Below are 21,252 nucleotides of genomic sequence, written 5' to 3' on the forward strand. Positions count from 1 at the left end.
CCCACGTGCCACCGCCCTGGCACGCAGCGGGCTCCGGCGGTGCCACCAGCCCACCACGAGGACACAGCGCCAGGACCAACCCGGGGTGCCCGGTGCAGGTGCTGGGATCCTCCTCCGTCACCCCACCAGCAGCCGTGGCGCCCACCCTGCCTGTCCCTGGGGCACCCCCGGTGCCCACCGTGCCGGGAGCTATTTTGGGGTGACAGCCAGGCCCTGGGGAGGGGAGGAGCAGGGTCACAGGCTTCACCCCCATCCATTAGCAACCGGGAACAATAGTCCTCCCGCAAACAGAAGCTGCGTCGTGATAACCTGGCGGGTCTGAGGCATCCGGAGAGGCAGGAAGGAGCCCAGCAGAAGGAAATATTAGACAGAGCAATATAAACATGTCGCTGTAGGGACGGACAAAGCAACACACACACACACTCACACGGGTGCACAAGCGGCTATCTTTTTTTATTACTAAAAGCAGGCATTTTTATATATTTCAGGTGCCAGAGCGCTACAATATAATTGATCAAAAAGTTGTTTTTAACATCCTCACTGGATAAACATGATCAGCTTCCTCCCCGCTCGCTTCATCCTGCTATGGAGTCAGCAGCTCCTTGAAAGTTATTTGCTTTAAGCAAAGCTTCCTTATCTCAAGGGTACACCAGAACCTTGTCAAAGTCAAACTCTTCTTCAGTCAGGTTATCGGCAGAGCAGCTGCCTTCCCCAACACAAACACGGCAGCGAGAGCGAGCTCCACCCCGGCGCGACCTCGTTGAAAGGGGCTGCGGCGGGGCGGGGACACGCAGAGCATCGGCGGGATGGAGAAGAGCAGCTACACCATGGCCAAGTTCGGTCTGGAAGCCAAGGAGGCCATCCCCAAGCGGGACTGCGGGTTTTACATGAAGTACATCTTCCTCTTCACCTCCCTCATCCAATTCCTCATCATCCTGGGGCTGGTGCTGTTCATGGTGTACGGCAACGCGCAGGCGGGCACCGACACGCACCTCCGGCTGCTGGAGGAGCAGCTCCAGGATCGCTACAACAAGATCATCACCCTCAGCGGGAGGAACCTCAACCTGACGCGCACCCTCAACGCCACCCTCAAGGAGAAGCAGGGCCTGCAGGTCCTCGCCCAGAAGGTCCAACGGGACCTGGATAAGTGCAACAGCACCCAGGGTGCCAACCTCATCTACAAGGTGAGCCCCCACCCCTCCCCTGGGAGGGAAAGCAAAGCCCCCCCCCTTCCTGAGTGCTGGGTGACCCACCCATGGGTGCTGGTGGCTGCAAGGAGCCAGGACCTCACTTCAGCCCTGCAAGGGATGGACGAGATGGTGCGGGGGGAGTGGGGGGGGGTGCAGAGCCCGCTGGTGATGCGACATCACCCCCCCAAATCTCCCAGCCCCGGGGCAGGGGGGGGGTCTCAGCCCTGGCATCCCAGAGGCAGCCGCTGGCTGAGGGGGTTCCAATCTCACAGTCCCCCCTTCTCATCCACTGGCCCCACCAGTCCCCCATGCTCTCACCAGTGCCCGGGGGGCGAGCGAGGCGATGCCGGGGGGGTCCTTGTGGGATGTTCTGACCCCCCTCCTCTTCCTCCCCCCACTTCATCTGCAGGAGATGATGAACATCATCTTATACCAGTGGATAAAGCTGGAAGAGTGCCACATGACCACCAGCCACGTGAACACCAGCTGCAGCGGTAAGGGACACCCCCCCCCCGCCACAGCTGCCCCTACCCTGGGCACCCCCCTCCCAGCCTTCTGGGGACCCCCAGCACCCCTCAGGGACCCACCACAGACTTTGCAGGGGGCCTGCGCCCTCCCCGGGCCAGGCAGGGGCATCACCCCAAAATGCAGGGTGAAAGTTGGGAGTGGGGGGGGGGACACACACACATCACGCACCCCAACCCTGTGCCCCCCCACCCCTTCGCAGGTGAGAAGGCGACGCTGCAGAGCCAGCTGGACCAGGCAGCCCTGGCCAAGAAAGAGCTGGAGGAAAAAGGCCACAAAGTGGATGCCATGCTCGCCAAAGCCACCCAGGAGCAGGAGAGCTGCCAGCGGGACCTGCTGACCACCCGCACCGTCTGCGAGTCGAGCAAAACCAACCTGGACCTGCTGAAACACGAGTGCGGGGCCTTGAGGTCGGACATCAGTTACCCCCTGCAGCACATCAAGGAGACGCTGGGGCCGTACAGCTGCAGCGCCGTCCACGAGCAGCTCAGCCGCCTGATGCAGCGGACGGAGGGGCTTTTCCTCTGGCAGCAGGAACGGGAGAGCATGTACCGGGGCAAGAGCGTCTACGAGATGAACCTGCTCCACTGTCACCTCAACTGCAGCCGGGGAAAGCAGGAGTTGGAGAAACGGCTGCAGGAGGTCGAGAAGCAAGTCAAGGGCAGCCAGGAGGAGAAGAAGAAGCTGCTGGTGGAGAAGGAGCAGCTCGGGAAGGAGTTGGAGGACAAGAGCAAAGCCGCTGCGCAGGCTGGGTACTTCAAGGAGCAGCTCAACATCTGCATGGGCTCCAAGGTGAGGGAGCTGCCGCGGCACCGGGACGGCACTGGGCACCCTCCACGGCCACGCCGGGGGCACCCACGAGGCCGGGCGCGTCCGTCTTCATTTTGCAAAGGCGGTTTTGCACGCGCGGCTTTCTTTTGCAAACACGGTTCTGCACGGCCGCGGGTGCTCCCCGGGGCAGGGACAAGCGGCGGCAGCACCCTCGGGCCCCTCTTTGGCCAGAGGTGACCGCCACCGCCCGCTCTCCTCCACAGACAGACGCCTTCTTCGATATCGTGGGCTCGCGGGTGCCAGGGAGCGGCAGGCGGCTGGGACCCTCCACCAGCACCTACACGGATGCTCTGAGGAACCAGGGCATCTTCAGGAACATGGGTGAGTCCTTGAAGGGGAGGGGGCTTGCTGTGGGACCCGTCCCCTTGTCACGCTGGGGGCCACCGTGTCCCCCCGCTGGTGCCCAGCCCGGCTCAGGCCCCACGGCTCCATCCCACCAGGTAAAATCAACTCGGAGGAGATGCAGTGGATGGTGCAGAAGATCATGGATCAGTACAGGTCCACCCTGCAGAACCCCAGGTGAGGGGGGGCCGGTATGGGAGCCCACCCTTTGGATGGGGTGAGGGTGTGCAGAGGTGGCTGGGGGCATGAGCAGTGCAGGGGGCCTGATCCTGCCCTCTCCGCAGCGGCTAACGGCTGAGCAGCGCATGGAAAACGGCGGCGAGGGGCTCAAGGACAAGCCCAGGAGGTGCTTCCCGCGGCACGGACGGCAAACCCTGACCAGGAGCGAGCGGCCGGCACCAGCGCCGTCCTCCCCCCAGCCCCAGAGGGGCCACCAGCGCGGCGGGAGCCGGGCCCACCCCTCCCTGAGCCGCCGTCCTCATCCCCTCCCGCACGCTTGCCCCCCTCCCCGCGCATGTACCCGTACGCTTGGACACGGGGCGGTTGGCAGCTGGAAATACAGCCGGCCCTGAGCACCGACACAGCTCACCGCACGTCTGCCTGGATGCCTACGGCGGGACGGGGAGCGGGAACATCCCGTCCCGGCTTCACGTGCCCCTTTGGGGAAGGAAGCGCGCAAGGCCAAGCCCCAGCAGACCCATCCGGCCACCGAGCCCCCTCGGCACGCCGGGGCGGGGGGCCGGGGCACTGGGGCGGGGGGCCGGGGCGCCGCGGCGGGCGCAGGACGCGCCGAGCGCGGTGATTTATCGCCGGCTGCCACTCGCTGATGTACGGCCGCGCTCCCCGCGCCTTCCTGTTGAAAGAACCTTTCCTGCCTGCTGGGCTGCCAGCACGCCATCCCCTGCCAGAGCCTCAGCAGTGGCGGGTGGCGCTCCCAGCGCACCCCCAGGTCCCCCAAGTTCCATTTGGGTCCCCCCAAGCCGCATCCCTCCCAGGACACAGGCAGCCACATGCTCCCGCCACCCTCTGCTGCCCGAGGATGGGGATGCCGCCGGGTCCCCCTGACCCTGTGCAGCCCCTGGAAGAGCACGATGCCAGCGTGGGATGGGGGTGATGGAGGGGGTCCCCCACTGTCCCAGCTGCCCCCGCACAGCCTGGCTGGGGGACCGAGGGGACCCGCTCGCTGCCAGAGGATTTCCTGGAGCTCCACTATAAATAATCACAGAGCACCAGGCGCTTCCGGAGCCTGGGAGCTGCAGCTGGGGGGGAGTGAGAGAGCTGGGAAACCCTGGGGAGCCCCAATACTGGGGCTTCCAGAGCCCAAAGCTGCGAGGTGGGTGCAAAAGCTGTGGGGACCCCAGGGCTCCCCAGGCTGGGGCTGTGCCAAGACCCCCCTACGCTGCATCCCCAGGGCTGGGGCTGCACTTGGGGCGCAAGTATGGACCCCACTGGGATGCTGAGCCCCACGTCCCCCATGGCACGGGGGATCCCCCAAAGGGGAAGCCCGGGGTGGCTTTTCCCTCTCAGCCACTCCAGCTTCTTGTTTGTCTTCCTGGCCAGGAAACGGGGCCTCTCCCAGTGGGTTTTTCCATGCTTGGGGCTTGGGACATGCTCCCCCCAGCCAGGAAAACACCGTGGCCTGGCACGGGGACACGGAGCCCCACGGCACCGGGGACCAGGGAGGGGGAAGGACGCCAGAGCCACCGAAGGCACCACGGTTTAATACCAGCACGGAACCAAAAGCTCCCCTGCTCACAGTCCTCAACGCTGGGGGGACCCCCCCTCGCCGCGCCCCTTCACTTGCCGATGCAGAAGTCCCTGAAGATGATGTCGAGGACGTCCTCGGCGCCCACATGGCCGGTGATCCGGCCCAAATGCCGCCGGGCCAAGCGCAGCCGCTCGGCCGCCAGCCCCAGGTCCCGCCGGCACTCCCGGCCGTACTGTGCCAACGCAGCCGCGCAGTCGCCCAGGTGGAGGCTGTGCCGGCTCTGCGTCAGGCTGGGCGAGCCTGCCAGAGGGTCTCCACATCTGGGGGGGGGGCAGAAAAAACAGCCTGGAGCCCCTCCCCAGGCCGGGATGGCTGGGGTGTCCCCCGCCCTGTCCCGCCGCGGTGTCGCCCACACTCACAGTCGCGCCAGCTGCCGCGCCAGCAGCTCCAGGAGGTGGTCGAGGCCGTCGCCCGTCTTGCAGGAGAGGAGGGTGGTGGGGGGCAAGGGGTCTCCCCGGGCGCAGGCGTCACGCAGGGGCCCCCCTTCCTCTTGCAGCAGATCGGCCTTGTTGAGCACCAGGATGCAGGGGGGCGCGGGGGGGGGCAGCAGGGACCCCAGGGCAGCCCCCAGCCCGGCCGGCTCGGGGGGCACCGCCGCGGCGTCCAGCACGGCCAGCACCAGGTCTGCGTGCTGCAGCCTGGAGGGACGCGGGGGGCAGCATAAGGCAAGGGGCCGCATCCTGCCACCTCCCAGCCATCCCAGCCCCTGCAGTGGGGGGGTACCCCCCCCCCCGCCCCGCCCCAGCCTCACCGGTCCCGCGCGCGGCTGACCCCCTCCCGCTCGACGGGGTCGGTGGCATCGCGGAGCCCGGCCGTGTCGCTCAGCACCAGGGGGTAACCGCCGACATTCAAGGCCACCTCCACCACGTCCCGCGTCGTCCCCGCCACCGGTGACACGATGGCTGCCGGACGCTGGCCTGGGGACACACACACACACACACCACAGGGCTCAGGGGACGACCCCAGGGACCCCCCCAATTCTCTTGGCATTCGGGATGGTGGCTGCCGTTGCCAGGGAGGGGAAACCTGGTCCAGCGCCGCCCCCCCCCCCCACACCCCCCACTCACACAGCAGGTTGAGCAGGCTGCTCTTGCCCACGTTGGGGGGGCCGGCGATGACGGCGTGGACCCCCCCGCGAAGCAGCTCCCCACGGCGCCCGTCCCGCAGGTGGGCACCGATCTCCTGCTCCAGCGCCCGCACGATGGCATCCACTGTGGGGACAGAGAGGCGGGGTGGGGGGGTGTGGGGGGACAGCAGGAATGGGGTGTCCCACCCCCCCACCACCCTGCCAGCCCTCACCTTGGGACAAGACCTCTTCCTCCACGTTGTCATCCTCGCTGAAGTCGATGTAGGCTTCAAGGTGGGCGAGAGCCTGGGGGGGCCGGGGAGGGGATGGGGGGGGTCAGCAGGGTCCCCAAGATGCCAGGCACCCTGGATCCGCGCCCCGACACCCGTACCCGGGTGAGGGTCTCGCTCCAGCGCTGGTAGAGCCGGCCCAGCTCGCCGTCCATCTGCCGCAGCGCCTGCCGCCGCTGCGCCTCCGTCTCCGCCCGGATCAGGTCCCCCAGCCCCTCGGCCGCCGTCAGGTCCAGCTTCCCGCGGCGGAACGCTCGGCGCGTGAACTCCCCGGGCTCGGCGGGACGTAGCCCGGGCAAGCGGCCTGCAAGCCACGGGGTGAGCTCCCCATTCCCTGAGCTGGGAGTACCCTCCGGCAGCACCCCAAGGGGAAGGACCCGAGGGGAAAAAAAAGGGAGGAAGGATGGGGGGGAGCCTCACCCAGCGCCCGCAGCACCCCACTCAGCACCGCCGGCCCGCCGTGCACGTGCAGCTCGGCACAGTCCTCCCCGGTGAAGCTCCGGGGACCTGCAAAGCCGGGACACGGCTGTGAGCTCCCCCCCGGCCAGAGCCGGCACATCCCACCCCCATACACACGCCTGCTTCAACCCCATAGGGGCTTTTGGGGGGCTTAGGAGAGACCCCCCCCACCGCCATGAGCAGCTATTTAGGATCAGTGCAAAGGGGTCGGTGTTGACCCAGCACCATCCGCACCCGCATCCGCGCTCAGCCGGCTTCACGGTGCTGGGGAAGCTGAGAGGGGCTGTGCCAGGCACTGAGACCCCCTCAGTGGGCACTGAGACCCCCCCACCGGGCACCGAAACACCCTCAGTGGGCACTGAGACCCCCCACCGGGCACCAAGACCCCCTCAGCGGGCACCAAGACCCTCTCACCAGGCACTGAGACCCCCCACCGGGCACCAAGACCCCCTCAGCGGGCACTGAGACCCCCTGAGCGGGCACCAAGACCCCCCACCGGGCACCGAGACCCCCTCAGCGGGCACCGACACCCCCCACCGGGCACCAAGACCCCCTGAGCGGGCACCGAGACCCCCTGAGCGGGCACCGAGACCCGCTGCCAAACCCCACCTGGGAACCAGACGACGAGGCCGCGGTCCAGGGGCTCGGCGGTGTCGGGGTCCCGGATGCGGCGCAGGGCCAGGACGCGGGGTGGGGGCAGTTCGGGGCGCCCGGTGAGGCTCAGCAGGGCCCCGCGGCTGCCCGGGCCGCTGGTGCGGATAACGGCCACCCCGCAGCGCCCGTGGCCCGACGAGACGGCGAAGATGGTGTCCCCCCACGCCGCGGAGCACAGGCGCTGCGCCCACCTGGGAGAAGGGGTGCAGTGGGGGGGGGGGGCCCTATCCACACCCCCCAACTGGGGCAGAGAGGGTGTAGGGATGCACAACCCCCCATTCACCCCCCAGCACCCCTCTCTGTGCACCCCACAGACCCAAGGGGGCTCCCACTGAGCCTTGGGGTGCAGACCCCCCCCAAAAGCCTTGGGGTGCACTACCCCACCCCTGGTTGCACCCCTCCCCGCGCACCCTGCCAGGCCCTGGGGTGCACCCCTCTCCCCCCGCAAACCCCCCCCCCCCGAAGGTGCAGCCCCCCCCTCCGCGCACACCCCCGCGCTTCGGGGTGCATCCCCACCTCAGCCCCCAAAAACGCACCAAGGTGCGCCCCCACCATGCACCCCCCTCCCCGAGGGGCAGCCCCCCCCCCTCCTGTGCACCCCCCGCACGAGGGTGCACCCCCCTTCCCCGTGCAAACTCACCTCCACGTGCTCCCCCCCTTCCCATGCACCTCCCTGCCCAGCTGCACCCCAGACACCACTCCAGCCCCGGGGGAACCCCCCTCCTGTGCACCCCCTCCCCACAGTCCCCCCACCCCAGGGTGCCCCCCCCACCTCCGTCCCGCCGCGCTCAGCGGCCTCCGCAGCGCCATGAACCCCCCCCGGCGCCCGCCCGCACCCCGCGGCGGCCTCAACGCTGCTGCCTCGCCCCACCCACCCGCGCGCGATGATTGGTCAGCGCGCCGCGAGGGGCGGGCTTCATGACGACGAACCCGTTTCTGATTGGTCAGCGGGACGGCCATCACGCCGCGCCGCCTGAGGCCGTGCAGGAGTCGATCGCTTCCGCCCGGCCCTGCTCGGGGCGGCCCCCGGGGGTCCCTGCCCGCCCCCCCCGGGCTCCCTGCCCGCCCCCCCCGGTCCCTGGCTGTCCCCGCCGAGGCGGGCCGGGCTGCAGGGCCCCCCCCGGTCCCTCCGAGGCACTGCACGCCCGTTCGAGCCCCGGGTGCTGCCCCCGCGGGGTGTGGGGGTGCAGCGGGACCCCCCCGGGGGTCCCCCCAGGGGTATTGAGGTGCCGCCCTGTAGGTGCGAAGCCGGGTGGGAGCCGGAGACCCGCGACCCCCGGCTGCACCCAAAAAAACCCCCAAAAAACCAGCGCCTCAGGACCCTGAGTGGGGGGGTCCCCATGTCCGGAGCGGGGGGGGCAGCCCCCGTGTCCCCTCATGGCAGAGCCCACCCGTGCCCCGTCCCTTTCCTACCGTCCCCTCTGTGCCCACCAGTGTCCCCGTCCCTTGCGGGTGGGGGTCCCCTTGTCCCCACTCTGACACAGCCTGTCCAGAGACACTTGTGCTTTTTGGGGACCCCCTGCTCACCTTGGGGGGGGGGTCCCTGCACTGGGCACCCCCCACCCCGGGGCGGCTGAACCCCGGCTCCGCACCCACTCAAGCCAGAGCTGCTCTTCCCCCAGGGAACCCCCACCACGGCCCGGGAGGGTCTCGCCCCCCGCAGTGGGGGGGTCGGGGCTGATCCCTGGGCTGCGGGGTGGGGGGGTCCCACAAACCGCCCCCACCGTGTGCGGCCCGCAGCTGCCCGCAGCCCCGCTGCTCTGTGAACCATAGAAATTTTCCCCAAGCGACATCACGGCGTGGTACCCGCTCCCCATCCCACACCCCCCATCCCACACCCCCCCCCCCATCCCACCCCCCATCCCACCCCCCATCACATCCCCTCCTGCCCAGGGCCCAAGGTTGGGGGGGGGGGGGGGGGCAATCCAGCCCAGTGCACAGGAGTTGGGGTACAAGCAGCCAGGACAATGGGGTCCCCCCTGTTTTGGGGGGGGGTCTCCCCCCCTCACGGTGCCCACAATGTCGGCCCAGTTTGCAGCGGTTTTGGGTCGGCTGGGGCCTGGGGAGGGCTGCGGGCGGCTGCGGTGGCGGCGGGGGGGGGACAGGGGGGACGGCCATGGAGACAAAGGCGCTGGAGCAGGGAGGAGCGAGCAGCAGCATGGCCGGGATGCAGGCAGGGATGCAGGCAGGGATGCGGGCAGGGATGCAGGCAGCAGTGCAGGCAGCAGTGCAGGCAGCAGTGCAGGCAGGGATGCTGGAATCCCTGGGGTGCAGGCAGGGGTGCAGGCAGGGGTGCAGGCAGCGGTGCTGCAATCCCCGGGATGCTGGAGACCCCTCAATGTCACCTCCTGTGCTAAATCCCTGCAGACACCCACACACCCCCCCCCGAACCACCCCCCCGATGCTCTGTGGACCAGGAGCAAGGGAGGGGAACCCAGAGGAGCGTGGGCAGGGAGCTCTGGGGCTGCGGGGGGGGGGCAGAGGGGTCTCCCAGGGGGTTTTGGGGTCCCCGGGTACACGCACCCCACACGCACCCACCTGCAAGGCCCCGGGGCAGACCCCAGGTAACCCCGCCAGCCCGCCCCCCCCCCCCCCCCCCGAGCTGCAGACGCTTTTCCTTGTGCCCCCCCCTTTTGCCACCCCCCCAGCTCCGAGCAGCTCAGCCTCCTCCCTGCTCCCCCCTCCTCAGGCAGCTGGACCCGGCCCATGGGGGTCCCCAGGAGGGTCTGGGGGAGGGGGGGGTGTTCAGGCTCTGCCGCACCCCCTGGGCAAGGGGGGGGGCACCTAGTGCCCAACCAAGACCGGGCCAGTGGCCAGGCTTGGCCTGGGAAACGCGCCAGCCTGTGCCCCCCCCCTCCAGCTGCCAGAGGAGGGGACAGCTCCTGGTGGCACCGGTCACCAGCGCTGGCACCCAGCCCCTGCCCCAAAATAGCCACGGGCGTGTGCGCGGAGCTGGGGGGGGGCGAGCGGGACCTGGCACAGGGGTGCCCCCCCCCACCCCCCATAATGCCCACGCTGCAAGGGTGCCCTGGCCAGGCTGCGCTGGGACCCTCCGGCCCTGGGGGGGGGCTGGGGAGGGGGGGGTGTCCCCCCGAGTGAGCAGGGCCGGGCTGGGGGGGGCACAGCGGAGGGTTCCCAAAAGGTCAGGGAGGCAACGTGCAACCCCGCTCAGGTTACCGGCCTGTCCCCCCCCCTCCCCGCTCCCCCCGCCACGGGAACAGCCTGACCCGTGGGGCTGGGCACCGGGCCGGGGCGGGGCGGGGGGGGACACGGGGAGGGGGGGACACACGGGGGGACAGCCAGGGTAGAGCGGGGGGGAGGGGGTGGGGTGGGTGGGGATGCCCCGGGGGGAGGATGCTGAGGACACGGGCGAATCCCGGAGGTTTTGGGGTTGCGGGGGGGTGTGTGGGGGGGTGTGCTCCGGGGGGGGTGGTCCGCCGCCCCGCTCCCCTCAGGACCACCCCACGGGGCGCGGCCGGACACGCGTGGCCGGTACAACCGGCGCTGGGGAGACGGCGACCAACCAGACAATTAAAGGGGCCGGGAGCGCCGCGCTCCGCTCCGCCGCCTTTGTCCCTCCTCCCGCCCGGTGGCGGCGGCGGCGGCGGCGGCGGCGGCTCGGCCGGTACCGGCCCCGGCCCCGGCCCCGAGCCCGGAGGCCCCATGCACCGGCCCCCGCCGCCGAGCCGCCGCCGAGCCCCGCACCATGCCCGAGCCACCGGCGGCAGCGCAGGACGGCGACCGGTCCCGGAGGGTCCCGCCCGGCGAGGAGCGAACGGAACCGGTGGCCCCAACCGGTGTCCTGGGTAAGGTGGCACCGGGCGGGAGCGGCCCCCGCCGCCGGGGTCGGGTCGGGGCTGCGGAGCGGCGGCGGGGCGGGGTAGGGGGGGACGGGAGGGGGGGCAGCTCCCTGCGGCTCGATGCGGATGTCGGCGGGGCTCGGCCGGGATGCGGCTCCCCGGGGACGGCGCGGGGGGGGTGTCTGTGTCCCCGGTGGGGCTCTGAGCAACCCCCCCGGAGGGCTCCGTGCACCCCCCAGCACAGCTCCGTGTGTGTGTGTGTCCCCTCCGCCTCCCCAGGGTCCCCTCCCTGCGTCCCCAGGGGGGGTCTGTGGTTCTCCAGGGGATCGGGGCTCAGTGTGTCCCCCCCTGGGACCGCTCCGTGGCCCTCCCGGGGACGGGGTCCCCGAGGACGTACCAGTGACCTCCCAGCACCGGGCCCACGCTCCCCCCCATGTCACCTCCGGGCCACACAGCCCCCCAGGAAGGTCCATTTGCCCCCCCCAGGCCAGGCCCATTCTGCCCCCCCCGCCCCCGAAGACGGGCTCTGTGCCCCCCAGGACAGAGCTGAGCAGTCCTGGACAGGGGCTGTGGGTCAGGGTGCCCACGCTGGGATTGGGGGGTGTGTGTCCCCCTCCCCGTGTGGCCCTGGGGGGGCAGGTGACATCCCCATGGTTGGGGTCCCCAGGCGAGGCGGTGCAGGCAGGGCCTGCTGCCCGCTGTGCGGCCGAGCCGGACTCCTGCCTGCGGGTGCGTGACCCACTTTGTGTGTGTATGTGTGTGTGTCCCCCTCCCGCTGCCACCGCTGCCACCGGGACGCGGCCACCCGTGGCAGGCGGCATCGCTGCCCCCCCCCCCCCCCCCCCCAAATGCTTCCTTGCCCAGCGGTGGGGCAGTGGCGTCCCCGTCCCCCCCCCCACGCCGCAGCTCCCGTGACCTTATCCCAGAGAGCCAAGGTGAGCGGCACAGCCCCGGCATGTTGGGGGGAGTGGGGGGACGCGGGGGGACACAGGGAGGTGGGGGGGGGGACAAGGCGGGGGTGGGGGCTCCATCCCCACACCCCACTGGCAAGACCCCTCGCACCGGTTTGGTGATGGCACCGGGTGCCGGGGGGGGCTGGGGGCTGCTCTCACTGGCAGAGAAAGACCCCGTGGCTGGAGCAGGGTGAAGGCAGGATCTGGCCCCCCCATGCCCAGCTTGGGGGGGGGCAGGAGGGGCGCTGGGGACCCCTCTGCAGCTCAGCCACGTCTTTTCCCATGACCTTGGGCAGGGAAAACCCTCCTGCACTCAGAGCTGAGGCCTCGGGGTGGGCACCCACCTCATGCAACCCCCCCCCTCCACATCACCCCACTTCGCACGCTGGCAGCTGGGCCCCCCCCAGGCCCCCCCCCCCGCTGCCCGCGCTGCCGGCTGGGTTACACGGCGTAAATAATTCAGGGTGGGTGAGCTCAGGCTGCCGGCACCGGCGAGCTGCCCGGCGAGCGCGGCCGAGCCAGCGGCACCGCGCACCCCCCCAGCACCCCCCCCGACAACGCTGGGCCCCGAGACGCGGGGTGCAGGATCGGGCCCGCGCCGGGGGCGGTTGGCTGGTAGCCCGGCGCCGGTCACGGCTCTCGCCCACGGTGCCAGGACAGGGGCGGCCTTTCAGAGCCCGGAGCCGTGGCCCCTTTCCCGACGGCAGCTCAGGGAATGAGTTTGTCAGGTCTCAGCCCAGCTCGCAGCATGGCGGGAGGGGGGGTTCTGCTCTGCTGCCCCCAGCCCAGAGGGTTTCGGGGTGCGCAGAGCCAGGGTGCGTCCCCTGGGATGAGCTGCCGGAGCAGGTTTGGCGTTTCCTGTTTTTCGGGGCTGGGTGTGGACGGGGTGTCCGGAGCCCCGGGACCTTCCCAGCCCTGGGGCAAGCAGAGAGGCCGTGACGTGCCCCGGGCATCGGCCCACTCGCCCCGTCCTGGCTTTGCCACCCCGGCTTGGGAGGGGAAACTGAGGCAGGGAGGTGCTGGGCACGCTGGGCAGGGAGAGAGGGGGTCCCGCGGGGCGACCCCACCCCAGCACCCTCAGGGACCCTCGTCCTGCCCTCTCTGCCAGCTCCAGGCAGCATTTTGGGATGCGCCCGGTCCCCGTCCGCCCCGAGAGGCGCGATGGGGACACGGGGCACAGGGAATGTGTGTCCCCGCGGCGTGGGCACCCCCCAGCGGGACAGGGGCCGTGTCCCTGCGCGGGACCCAGGATGGGGGGTGACGAGGGGACCCTGGGGACTGTCCCCATCCCGCCTCGCCGCGGCGACGCGGGGCCTCCCCGGGTTTCCATGGAGACCGGCTGCTTTTTCGCTCTCCCCATTTTTCCTGCGGTTTCCCATCTCCCGGAGCCGCAGCCCTGACAGATCCCGGCCCCGCCGAGGGGCTGCGGGCAGAGGTGAGCGCCTGGGGGTCTGCAGGGGGGCACCCCACGGCATCCCGCGGCCGCTGGCACCCCAGGGGTATCAGGACGTGCCATCAGCTCCTCCCCGGCAGCTGTCGGGGCCTTTTTGGGCACCCTGAGCTGCTGGAGGAGAAACCTGAGCCAGGGCCAGCGTCACCACGAGCGGGGCTGTGACCTGCTGCCACGGCCGCTGCTGGGGACAGGGGGGGGGGCACGCCGGGGGTCCCCGCACCCACCCTGTGCGCCGACAGCTGAGTCGTTTGGTGCTTCAGGGTCCGGATCCCAGAGTGGGGGGATGCCCCCCCGGCGTCCCACGGCTGCTCACCCCCTCCCTCCCCCCGGCAGATAAGCTCTTCGGGAAGCGGCTGCTCCAGGCCGGGCGCTACATCATGTCCCACAAGGCCTGGATGAAGACGGTGCCCACGGAGAACTGCGACGTGCTCATGACCTTCCCAGGTAGGGACATGCCTGGGGGACCCGGGGCGGGGGCTGGGGGTGACGGTGCCAGTTTGGAGTGCTGGGATGGCAGCATGGAGCTGCGGCGGGGATGGGGGATGTGGGGAGGGATGGGGGACGTGGGAAGGGACGTGGGGAGGGACGGGGGACGGGAGGGATGGGAGATGGGAGGGACGGGGGACATGGGGAGGGACAGGGACCAGGCTGGGCTGTGCTGGGGGACACGGACCACGCTGACCGAGGCTGTCCAGACACCACCGACGACCACACGCTGCTCTGGCTCCTGAACCACATCCGCCTCGGCATCCCTGAGCTCATTGTCCAGGTCCGGCACCACAAGCACACCCGTGTCTACGCCTTCTTCGTCACCGCCACCTACGAGAGGTAGAGTCCCGGCTGCGTCCCCCGTTGCCGCTGTGTCCCCTGCCGTGTCCCCAGCCGTGTCCCCTCTCCCTGCAGTTTGCTGCGCGGGGCTGATGAGATCGGGCTGCGGAAGCCGGTGAAAGCTGAATTTGGCGGAGGCATGCGGAGCTTCTCCTGCGAGGAGGATTACATCTACGAGAACATCGAGAACGAGCTTTACTTCTTCACCTCTCAGGTGGGATGTGGAGGGATGAGGGATGTGGGGTGCAGGGATGTGGGGATGCACAGAATCCCAGAATCATCTGGGTTGGAAAAGCCCTTGAAGCTCCTCCAGTCCCACCATGAACCTCACCCTGACCGTTCCCAACTCCACCAGATCCCTCAGCGCTGGGTCAACCCGACTCTTCAACCCCTCCAGGGATGGGGACTCCCCCCCTGCCCTGGGCAGCCCATTCCAACGCCCAACAGCCCCTTCTGCAAAGAAATCCTTCCTAAGAGCCAGTCTGACCCTGCCCTGGCGCAGCTTGAGGCCATTCCCTCTTGTCCTGCCGCTGGGTCCTTGGCTCAAGAGACTCATCCCCCCTCTCTGCACCCTCCTTTCAGGGAGTTGCAGAGGGCCATGAGGTCTCCCCTCAGCCTCCTCTTCTCCAGACTAAACAACAAATGGGTGCGGGGCTGCGCGGATTCGGGGATGTGGAGATGTGGGGATGCAGAGCAAGGATGGAGGGATATGGGGCAGGGAAGGCAGAGCCTTTCTCCCTCCCCAGGTGAAGAAGGGGATCAGGGAGCCTCAGCCCAGCTGGGGACCAATCCAGCCACCCCCCAAGCTGGGGACATGGCGGGTCCGGGGAGGGGGACAGGCCAGGGGACGCGGGTGTGGCAGGAGAGGGGCCGGGGGCCGGGCAGTGGGACCATCCCCCGGGGCTCAACCCCGCTGCGGTGCCGCAGGAACGGCAAAACATCATCAGGTACTGGCTGGAGAACCTGCGCGCCAAGCAGGGCGAGTCGCTGCACAACATCCACTTCCTCGAGGGGCAGCCCATCAGTGAGTACGGCGCGGCACGGCAAGTGTCCCCTGTCACCGCCTGTCCCCATCCCCGGCGCCGTGTGCCGGCCAGTGCGGTGGCTGCACCACGCTGGGGTTGGGCACAGAGCCCCGCGATGTGCCATGGTGACCCCAAACCCACCCTTCGCATTGTCCCTGCCCCACACCCCACCGTGCCAGGGCCATCTGGGGACACACGCTGGGGGCGGGGGGGGTGTCAGGGCGGGCTGGCCGTGTCCCCGCAGCCCCTCCCTCACCCCCGTGTCCCGCGGCGCAGTCCCGGAGCTGGCGGCCCGCGGCGTCATCCAGCAGGTCTTCCCGCTGCACGAGCAGAGGATCCTCAAGCGGCTCATGAAGTCCTGGGTGCAGGCGGTCTGCGAGGCCCAGCCGCTCGGTAAGGTGACGAGGGGGTGGCGGGGGGGGGGGGTGCAGCTGGGGGTCCCAGCCCCGCTCACAGCCCCCCCCCGGCCCCCACAGATGAGATCTGTGACTACTTTGGGGTGAAAATCGCCATGTACTTCGCCTGGCTGGGCTTCTACACCTCGGCCATGGTGTACCCCGCCATCTTCGGCTCCATCCTCTACACCTTCACCGAGAGCGACCAGGTGAGAGAGGTCAAGAAATGGGGTAAATCCCTGCATTTTTGGGGTTCCATCCCTCCTTGCTCAGGGCTTTCCCTACGATGCTTTAATACTTTAATTTCCATGAGCTGGGAGGCTCCCAGGGTCATGGTGGTGGGGCCAGGGCAGCGCCGTGAGGTTCCCTGGGGTTGGAGGGGGGTGTCGGGGACAAGAGGGGACCGACCCCAGTGCAGTCGGTGCCATCCATCCCCCAGACCAGCCAGGACATCTGCTGTGTGGTCTTCGCCATCTTCAACGTCATCTGGGCCACCCTCTTCCTCGAGGAGTGGAAGCGCCGGGGGGCCGAGTTCGCCTACAAGTGGGGGACACTGGACACCCCGGCTGAGTCCATCGAGGAGCCCCGGCCCCAGTTCAGGGTGAGCCCTTGGCCGGGGGGGACACGGATTCCCAGGGCTGGGGTCTGGCTGAGCCCCCCCTGACCCCAACGAGCCACCCACGGGGGGTCTGCACTGCATCCCACGGGTCACGGAGGAATCCCGTGGGGCTCCCGGTTGTTGTGGGGAGGGTCACACGCTGCCGCCCCCCCTCCCCATTAGGGCGTTAAGAGAATCAGCCCCGTGACCAGCGCCGAGGAGTTTTACTACCCGCCGTGGAAGCGCTTGCTCTTCCAGTGCCTGGTCAGCCTTCCCGTCTGCCTCGCCTGCCTCTCCTTCGTCTTCCTCCTCATGCTGGGCTGCTTCCAGCTCCAGGTGCGTCCTCGTGCCCCCCCACGCTGGGCTGGCAGCCCCCCCCTCGTGCTGACCCTGGTCCTCATCTCCGCAGGAGTTTGTGCTGAGCATCCAGGAGCTGCCCCGGATCATCCGTTTCCTCCCCAAAATCGTCCTGGCCGTCATCGTCACCACCTGCGACGAGGTTTACAAGAAGATCGCGTACTGGCTGAACGACATGGGTGCGTGGGGGGCAGCACCCCGGGGTGCTCCTGGCAGGGCTGGGTGCTGGGACCCCCCCCAAACCCTCCCCTGACCCCCCCTCCTCTGCTTTGCAGAGAACTACCGCCTGCAGAGTGCCTATGAGAAACATCTCATCATCAAAATCGTCCTGGTGAGGGGGGCTGGGGGGACACAGAGGGGACGGGGTGGGGTCCCAGGGGCTGCCCTGTGCTCACCCCCCCCCCCTCCTCCCGCAGTTTCAGTTTGTAAATTCATACCTGAGTCTTTTCTACATCGGTTTCTACCTCAAAGACATGGAGCGGCTGAAGGAGGTAAGGGGCCGTGCCCGGGGGCGGCGGGGCCGGCCTGAGCCCCCCCCGGCATCACCCGGATGGACAGACGGATGTCCTCGACCCACCCCTGCCACCGTCCCCTCCACGCCCTCCCGGGGGGCCCGGTGTCCCCGCATGCCCCCGCCACGGTCCCTGGCTGCTGCGCTCCCGGCCGGAGGCTGCGCCGGGTCCCCAGCTCCTGCTCCTGCTCACGGTCTCTCTCTGTCTGTCTGTCTGTCTGTTCTTCTGTCCCCTCCACAGCTCCTGCTCATCTTCTCTCTCTTCCAAAGCCTCGTGCGTCAGCTCAAAGAGGCTCTCCTTCCCTTCATCCTCCTCCACCTCCACCTCTCTCTCATCTTCTTTAAGGGCCTCCTGGGCTTTTGCTGGAGACTGGGAGTATCCAAAGTAGGAGCAGGGAGGGGGGGGCTGGGCATCCTCCATCCCTTACACCTCACCCCAGGACCCCCCCGTTGCCCCCAGGAGGGACACGGGTGTCCCCAGCCCCGGCTCTGCTCCGGTCAGTGGTCTCCAGCACCGCTGCGGTCCCATCCCATTGGTCGTCACCCCTGCGGGGGGGTCACAGGAGGGGGTACCCCAGCCTTGGGGTGCCCCTCTCTGCCAGCACGGCCACGGGGAGGAGCAGGGACCCCGCAGGGGCAGGCGATGGGGGTGCAGGGACACGCACAGAGACCCCCCCACACACACCACCGCCACCACCAGGTGCTGTCCCCCTTTTTCACCCCCCCCCGCTCCCCGGGTGACAGCATGCGCCCCGTGTCCCCGCGCAGATGCTGGCGACGCTGCTCATCACCCGCCAGTTCCTGCAGAACGTCAGGGAGGTGTCACAGCCCCACCTGTACCGACGGCTGCGCCGCGGGGACCTCAACCTCCGCAGCCTCCGCCAGCTCGCCCAAGCCGTCCTCTGCCTGCTCACCCCTCGCCGCCACCCCCCGGCCCCCCCCGAGGGTTCCCGGGGGGAGAAGAAGTGTCTGAACGGAGGTTGTGGGGTGCCAGAGGAAGAAGAGGAGGAGGAAGAGCGGCGTGAGTCAGATTCAGAGGAGGAGAGCGCGTTGGATTGCGGGTTGAAGCTGAAGAAGGTGAGCTTCATCGAGAAGGCGGAGCGGCGCGGCGGGGAGCCCGGCGGCCCCGAGGACGAGAGTTTCCTCGAGGAGGGCAGCCCCACCATGGTGGAGAAGGGCATGGACCCCGCGTCCGTCTTCGAGCTGTGCGAGGATGAGGAGGAGGCCGAAGGTGCCCCTGGTAGCCCGGTCAAGGCGGTAGAGCCGGCGGTGGTCCCGCGGGCTGGCCGGAGGAGGCGGGCGGCTGAGAGCCGGGAGGAAGAGGAGGATGAGGAGGAAGGGCGGAGGCGTAATCGGGCGTCGTGGATCGACCCGCCGGAGGAGGACTACTCCACGCAGCTGACGCAGGCGGAGGTGGAGAGCTGCATGAAGAAATACGAGGTGAGCGGCCTTGGCGTGGGGCACGGGGCCGGTGGGGTGTGATGTACCCCACTGCAAGGCGCTCTTCCTCCTCCTCTTCCTCCCCAGGACACCTTCCAGGACTACCAGGAGATGTTCATCCAGTTCGGTTACGTGGTGCTCTTCTCCTCCGCCTTCCCCCTGGCCGCCATGTGCGCCCTGGTGAACAACGTCATCGAGATCCGGAGCGACGCCTTCAAGCTGTGCACGGGGCTCCAGCGGCCCTTCGGCCAGCGCGTCGAGAGCATCGGGCAGTGGCAGGTGGGCTGGGGAGGGGGAGCCGGTGGGCTGGGGGGGTCCAGCAGGGAGCCCAGGCTGGCTGGGGGCTCATCCCCGACACCGTTGCTCTTGCAGAAAGTGATGGAGGCCATGGGCGTCTTGGCCATCGTGGTCAACTGCTACTTGATCGCCCAGTGCGGGCAGCTCCAGCGCCTCTTCCCCTGGCTCAGCCCCGAGGGAGCCATCATCTCTGTGGTGGTGCTGGAGGTACGGTGCTGGCACCCAGGGCTCGCCCCCGCCGCTGTTATTGTAGGGTGTCCCCCGTGCGTGACTGGGGTCCCAGCCCTAAACCCTCTGTGGCAACCCCGGGGCAACTCCCTGCAGGCAGAATCCCCCTGGTTGTTATTGTAGGGTCTCCCTGGCCCCCCCGCTATCCCTTGTGGGGTGTATTTTGGGAGGGGACGGCAGCGCCCGCGGGGCCGGGGTGGGGACGCTCAGCCGGACCCGCGTGTCCCCCGCAGCATTTCGCCCTGTTCCTGAAGTACATCATCCAAGTGGCCATCCCCGACATCCCCGCCTGGGTGGCCGAGGAGATGGCCAAGCTGGAGTACCAGCGCCGCGAGGCCTTCAAGGTAGGCGATGCCGGGCTGGGCCCATCCCTGGGGTTGGGGGGGCTCCCCGGGGTGTCCCCGGAGCTGACGGGTTCCCCGTCGACAGAAGCACGAGCGGCAGGCGCAGCACCACTTCCAGCAGCAGCAGCGGCGCAAGCGGGAGGAGGAGGAGCGGCAGCGACACGCCGAGTACCAGGCCCGCAAGGAGCGGGAGTCCAGCCGCGACGAGGCCAAGCCCGAGGCCGCCGGGCAGGACCCGGCCCACGAGAAGAGCCAGAGCAAAGGGAAGGGCTCCGGGGGCTCCTCGCACGGCTCCGACAAGCCCAAGCGCCCCAGCTCCCTCCTGGCCACCAACAACGTGATGAAGCTGAAGCAGATCATCCCTTTGCAGGGCAAGTTCCTCTCCGGGGGGGCCGGGGCCAGCAGCACGGCCACCGCCAGGTCCCCCCAGTCCCCCACCGGCAGCGAGAACAAACTCCCCGGCTTCCTCAGCTTCAAGTTCCTGAAATCCCCCGAGACTAAGCGGGACGCGGGGACCGAGAAGGTCCAGTCGCCCACCAAGCCATTCAATCCCGGCAAGCTCTTCAATTTTGGCAAGTCCGAAGGGGCCGGGGGCAACGGCGCCGCGGCCACCGCCTCCCCCCAGCCCCGACCCGGCCCCTCGGTGGACACGGGCGAGCGGCCGGTCCCCAGCAAGTCCCATCTCAATGGGGTGCCGGAGGAGGGGGGCCGAGAGGAGCCGGAGAGCCGGGCGGAGGAGGAGAGCGGGGGCTATAAACTCTAACCGGACATTTTGGGGGAGCGGGAGCGAGCGGGGCTGCCCCCTCCCCTCCTCGGGCAGCCGTGGTCATCGTCACCCTCCCGCCGTCCCTCGCCGTCCCCTGCCGCAGGGAGCGCAGGGCCGGGCTGAGCCCATCAGCCGCCAGCGCTGGCCCCTCGCTCCGCACCGTCCCCCTCTGCCACGTCCCCTCGTGTCCCTCCTCCAGCCCCTCCGCTGGGACCCAGCGCCGCTCCGGTTCCAGCTCCGGCCGCATCCTGCCCCAAGGAGACGTGGGCAAAGCGCCGCCGGCACGAGCAGCGGCAGGATTTGGCCGCAGCTTCGGATGGAGCATCCCGACAGGTTTCCCTCCCGCTCCCCTCGGCACGCTCACGGCTGGGCGATGCCCCGGGCCGGGTCTGTGCCCTGAGCCCGGCGTCCCGGCCCACCGCCCCGAGGATCCGGCACAGGGAGACACCGCGGGCCGGCCCGAGGAGACGCAGGGGAGCTCGGTGCTGCCAGATCCACCGGGACCAGCCGGCCGGGCTCGGTGCCGCGTGTCTGATCATGGAGGGACGAGACCCTGGCGCTTGTGGGAGCGGCGGCAAGAGGAGCCCGATTCACCCGTGCCTACAGCCATCGCGGGGCCGTGCCCGGCTCCGTCCCGCTCCCGGCAGCCTCGCGGGGATTCCTTCCCAGCACCGGGATGTTTTCCTGCCCAAAGCCCGGACAGCCGGGAGGGAGGGGGGTGAGCGGCGAGCGCCAGCCACCTGGATTCCCATGCATGGGCAGCATTTCTTGCACTAAAACCGAAACAAAACCCAACGCAAGCGACTCTCTCCCCTTCTTCGTCCGACGGCGGCGAGAGCTGGCACCGGCGCTGCGGGTCGGCAGAGCCCGGCCGGGTGCGGGCAGCGGCCTCAGCAACTGCAACACGAGCCGGGATGGTCCCTTCCCCTCTCTGCTTTCTTATTTCGTGGAATTATTTCGCAATAAGGCACGTGGAGGTCGTGCCGGAGCCCGGGAGAAGGAGCGGGGCTGGGGTGGGGGGAAACACGAGCTCTCCGCAGGGCAGGGTTTGGGGGGGTGGGAGCTGGGGCGAAGGTTTTGCCGTCGCTGGGTCTAGTCTTAGTGCTTTTAACAGCCGCCGTCCTCGCTCGGG

The 21,252-nt window shown here is 69.3% G+C and overlaps 3 protein-coding genes across 6 annotated transcripts; 2 read left to right on the plus strand and 1 right to left on the minus strand.

Moving 5' to 3' along the window:
• Window positions 1-806: 806 nt before the first annotated feature.
• On the plus strand, window positions 807-3,469 carry PLVAP (plasmalemma vesicle associated protein). The gene is made up of 6 exons (XM_074851807.1): window positions 807-1,184; window positions 1,600-1,684; window positions 1,918-2,507; window positions 2,750-2,867; window positions 2,987-3,065; window positions 3,173-3,469. Exons 1-6 carry the CDS (start codon window positions 807-809, stop codon window positions 3,177-3,179), a joined length of 1,257 nt encoding a protein of 418 aa, XP_074707908.1. The 3' UTR covers window positions 3,180-3,469.
• Window positions 3,470-4,587: 1,118 nt separating this feature from the next.
• Window positions 4,588-7,966, minus strand: GTPBP3 (GTP binding protein 3, mitochondrial). Its single transcript, XM_074851800.1, has 9 exons — window positions 7,898-7,966; window positions 7,081-7,316; window positions 6,433-6,519; window positions 6,114-6,316; window positions 5,956-6,028; window positions 5,724-5,867; window positions 5,408-5,573; window positions 5,016-5,294; window positions 4,588-4,916 (listed from the first exon to the last, which is right to left on the minus strand). The coding sequence occupies exons 1-9, from the start codon at window positions 7,933-7,935 to the stop codon at window positions 4,685-4,687; spliced, it is 1,458 nt and encodes a 485-aa protein (XP_074707901.1). The 5' UTR covers window positions 7,936-7,966; the 3' UTR covers window positions 4,588-4,684.
• A 2,678-nt stretch (window positions 7,967-10,644) lies between these two features.
• ANO8 (anoctamin 8) lies at window positions 10,645-20,915 on the plus strand. Of its 4 annotated transcripts, XM_074851749.1 has the most exons (19): window positions 10,645-10,931; window positions 13,665-13,775; window positions 14,027-14,159; window positions 14,235-14,373; window positions 15,087-15,183; window positions 15,461-15,577; window positions 15,661-15,788; window positions 16,019-16,180; window positions 16,361-16,513; window positions 16,587-16,713; window positions 16,810-16,865; window positions 16,951-17,025; window positions 17,287-17,430; window positions 17,814-18,122; window positions 18,249-18,485; window positions 18,573-18,764; window positions 18,858-18,989; window positions 19,244-19,354; window positions 19,440-20,915. In XM_074851749.1, exons 1-19 carry the CDS (start codon window positions 10,832-10,834, stop codon window positions 20,115-20,117), a joined length of 3,201 nt encoding a protein of 1,066 aa, XP_074707850.1. In that variant the 5' UTR covers window positions 10,645-10,831; the 3' UTR covers window positions 20,118-20,915. The 4 variants fall into 4 exon arrangements, with proteins under 4 accessions (XP_074707850.1, XP_074707849.1, XP_074707848.1 ...); XM_074851748.1 differs by having other exon boundaries at window positions 17,392-17,430; window positions 17,814-18,485; XM_074851747.1 differs by having other exon boundaries at window positions 10,646-10,931; window positions 17,814-18,485.
• The last annotated feature ends 337 nt before the right edge of the window (window positions 20,916-21,252 follow it).

Source organism: Strix uralensis, chromosome 27 (genome assembly GCF_047716275.1).
Source record: "Strix uralensis isolate ZFMK-TIS-50842 chromosome 27, bStrUra1, whole genome shotgun sequence".
NCBI classification, from domain to species: Eukaryota; Metazoa; Chordata; class Aves; order Strigiformes; family Strigidae; genus Strix; species Strix uralensis.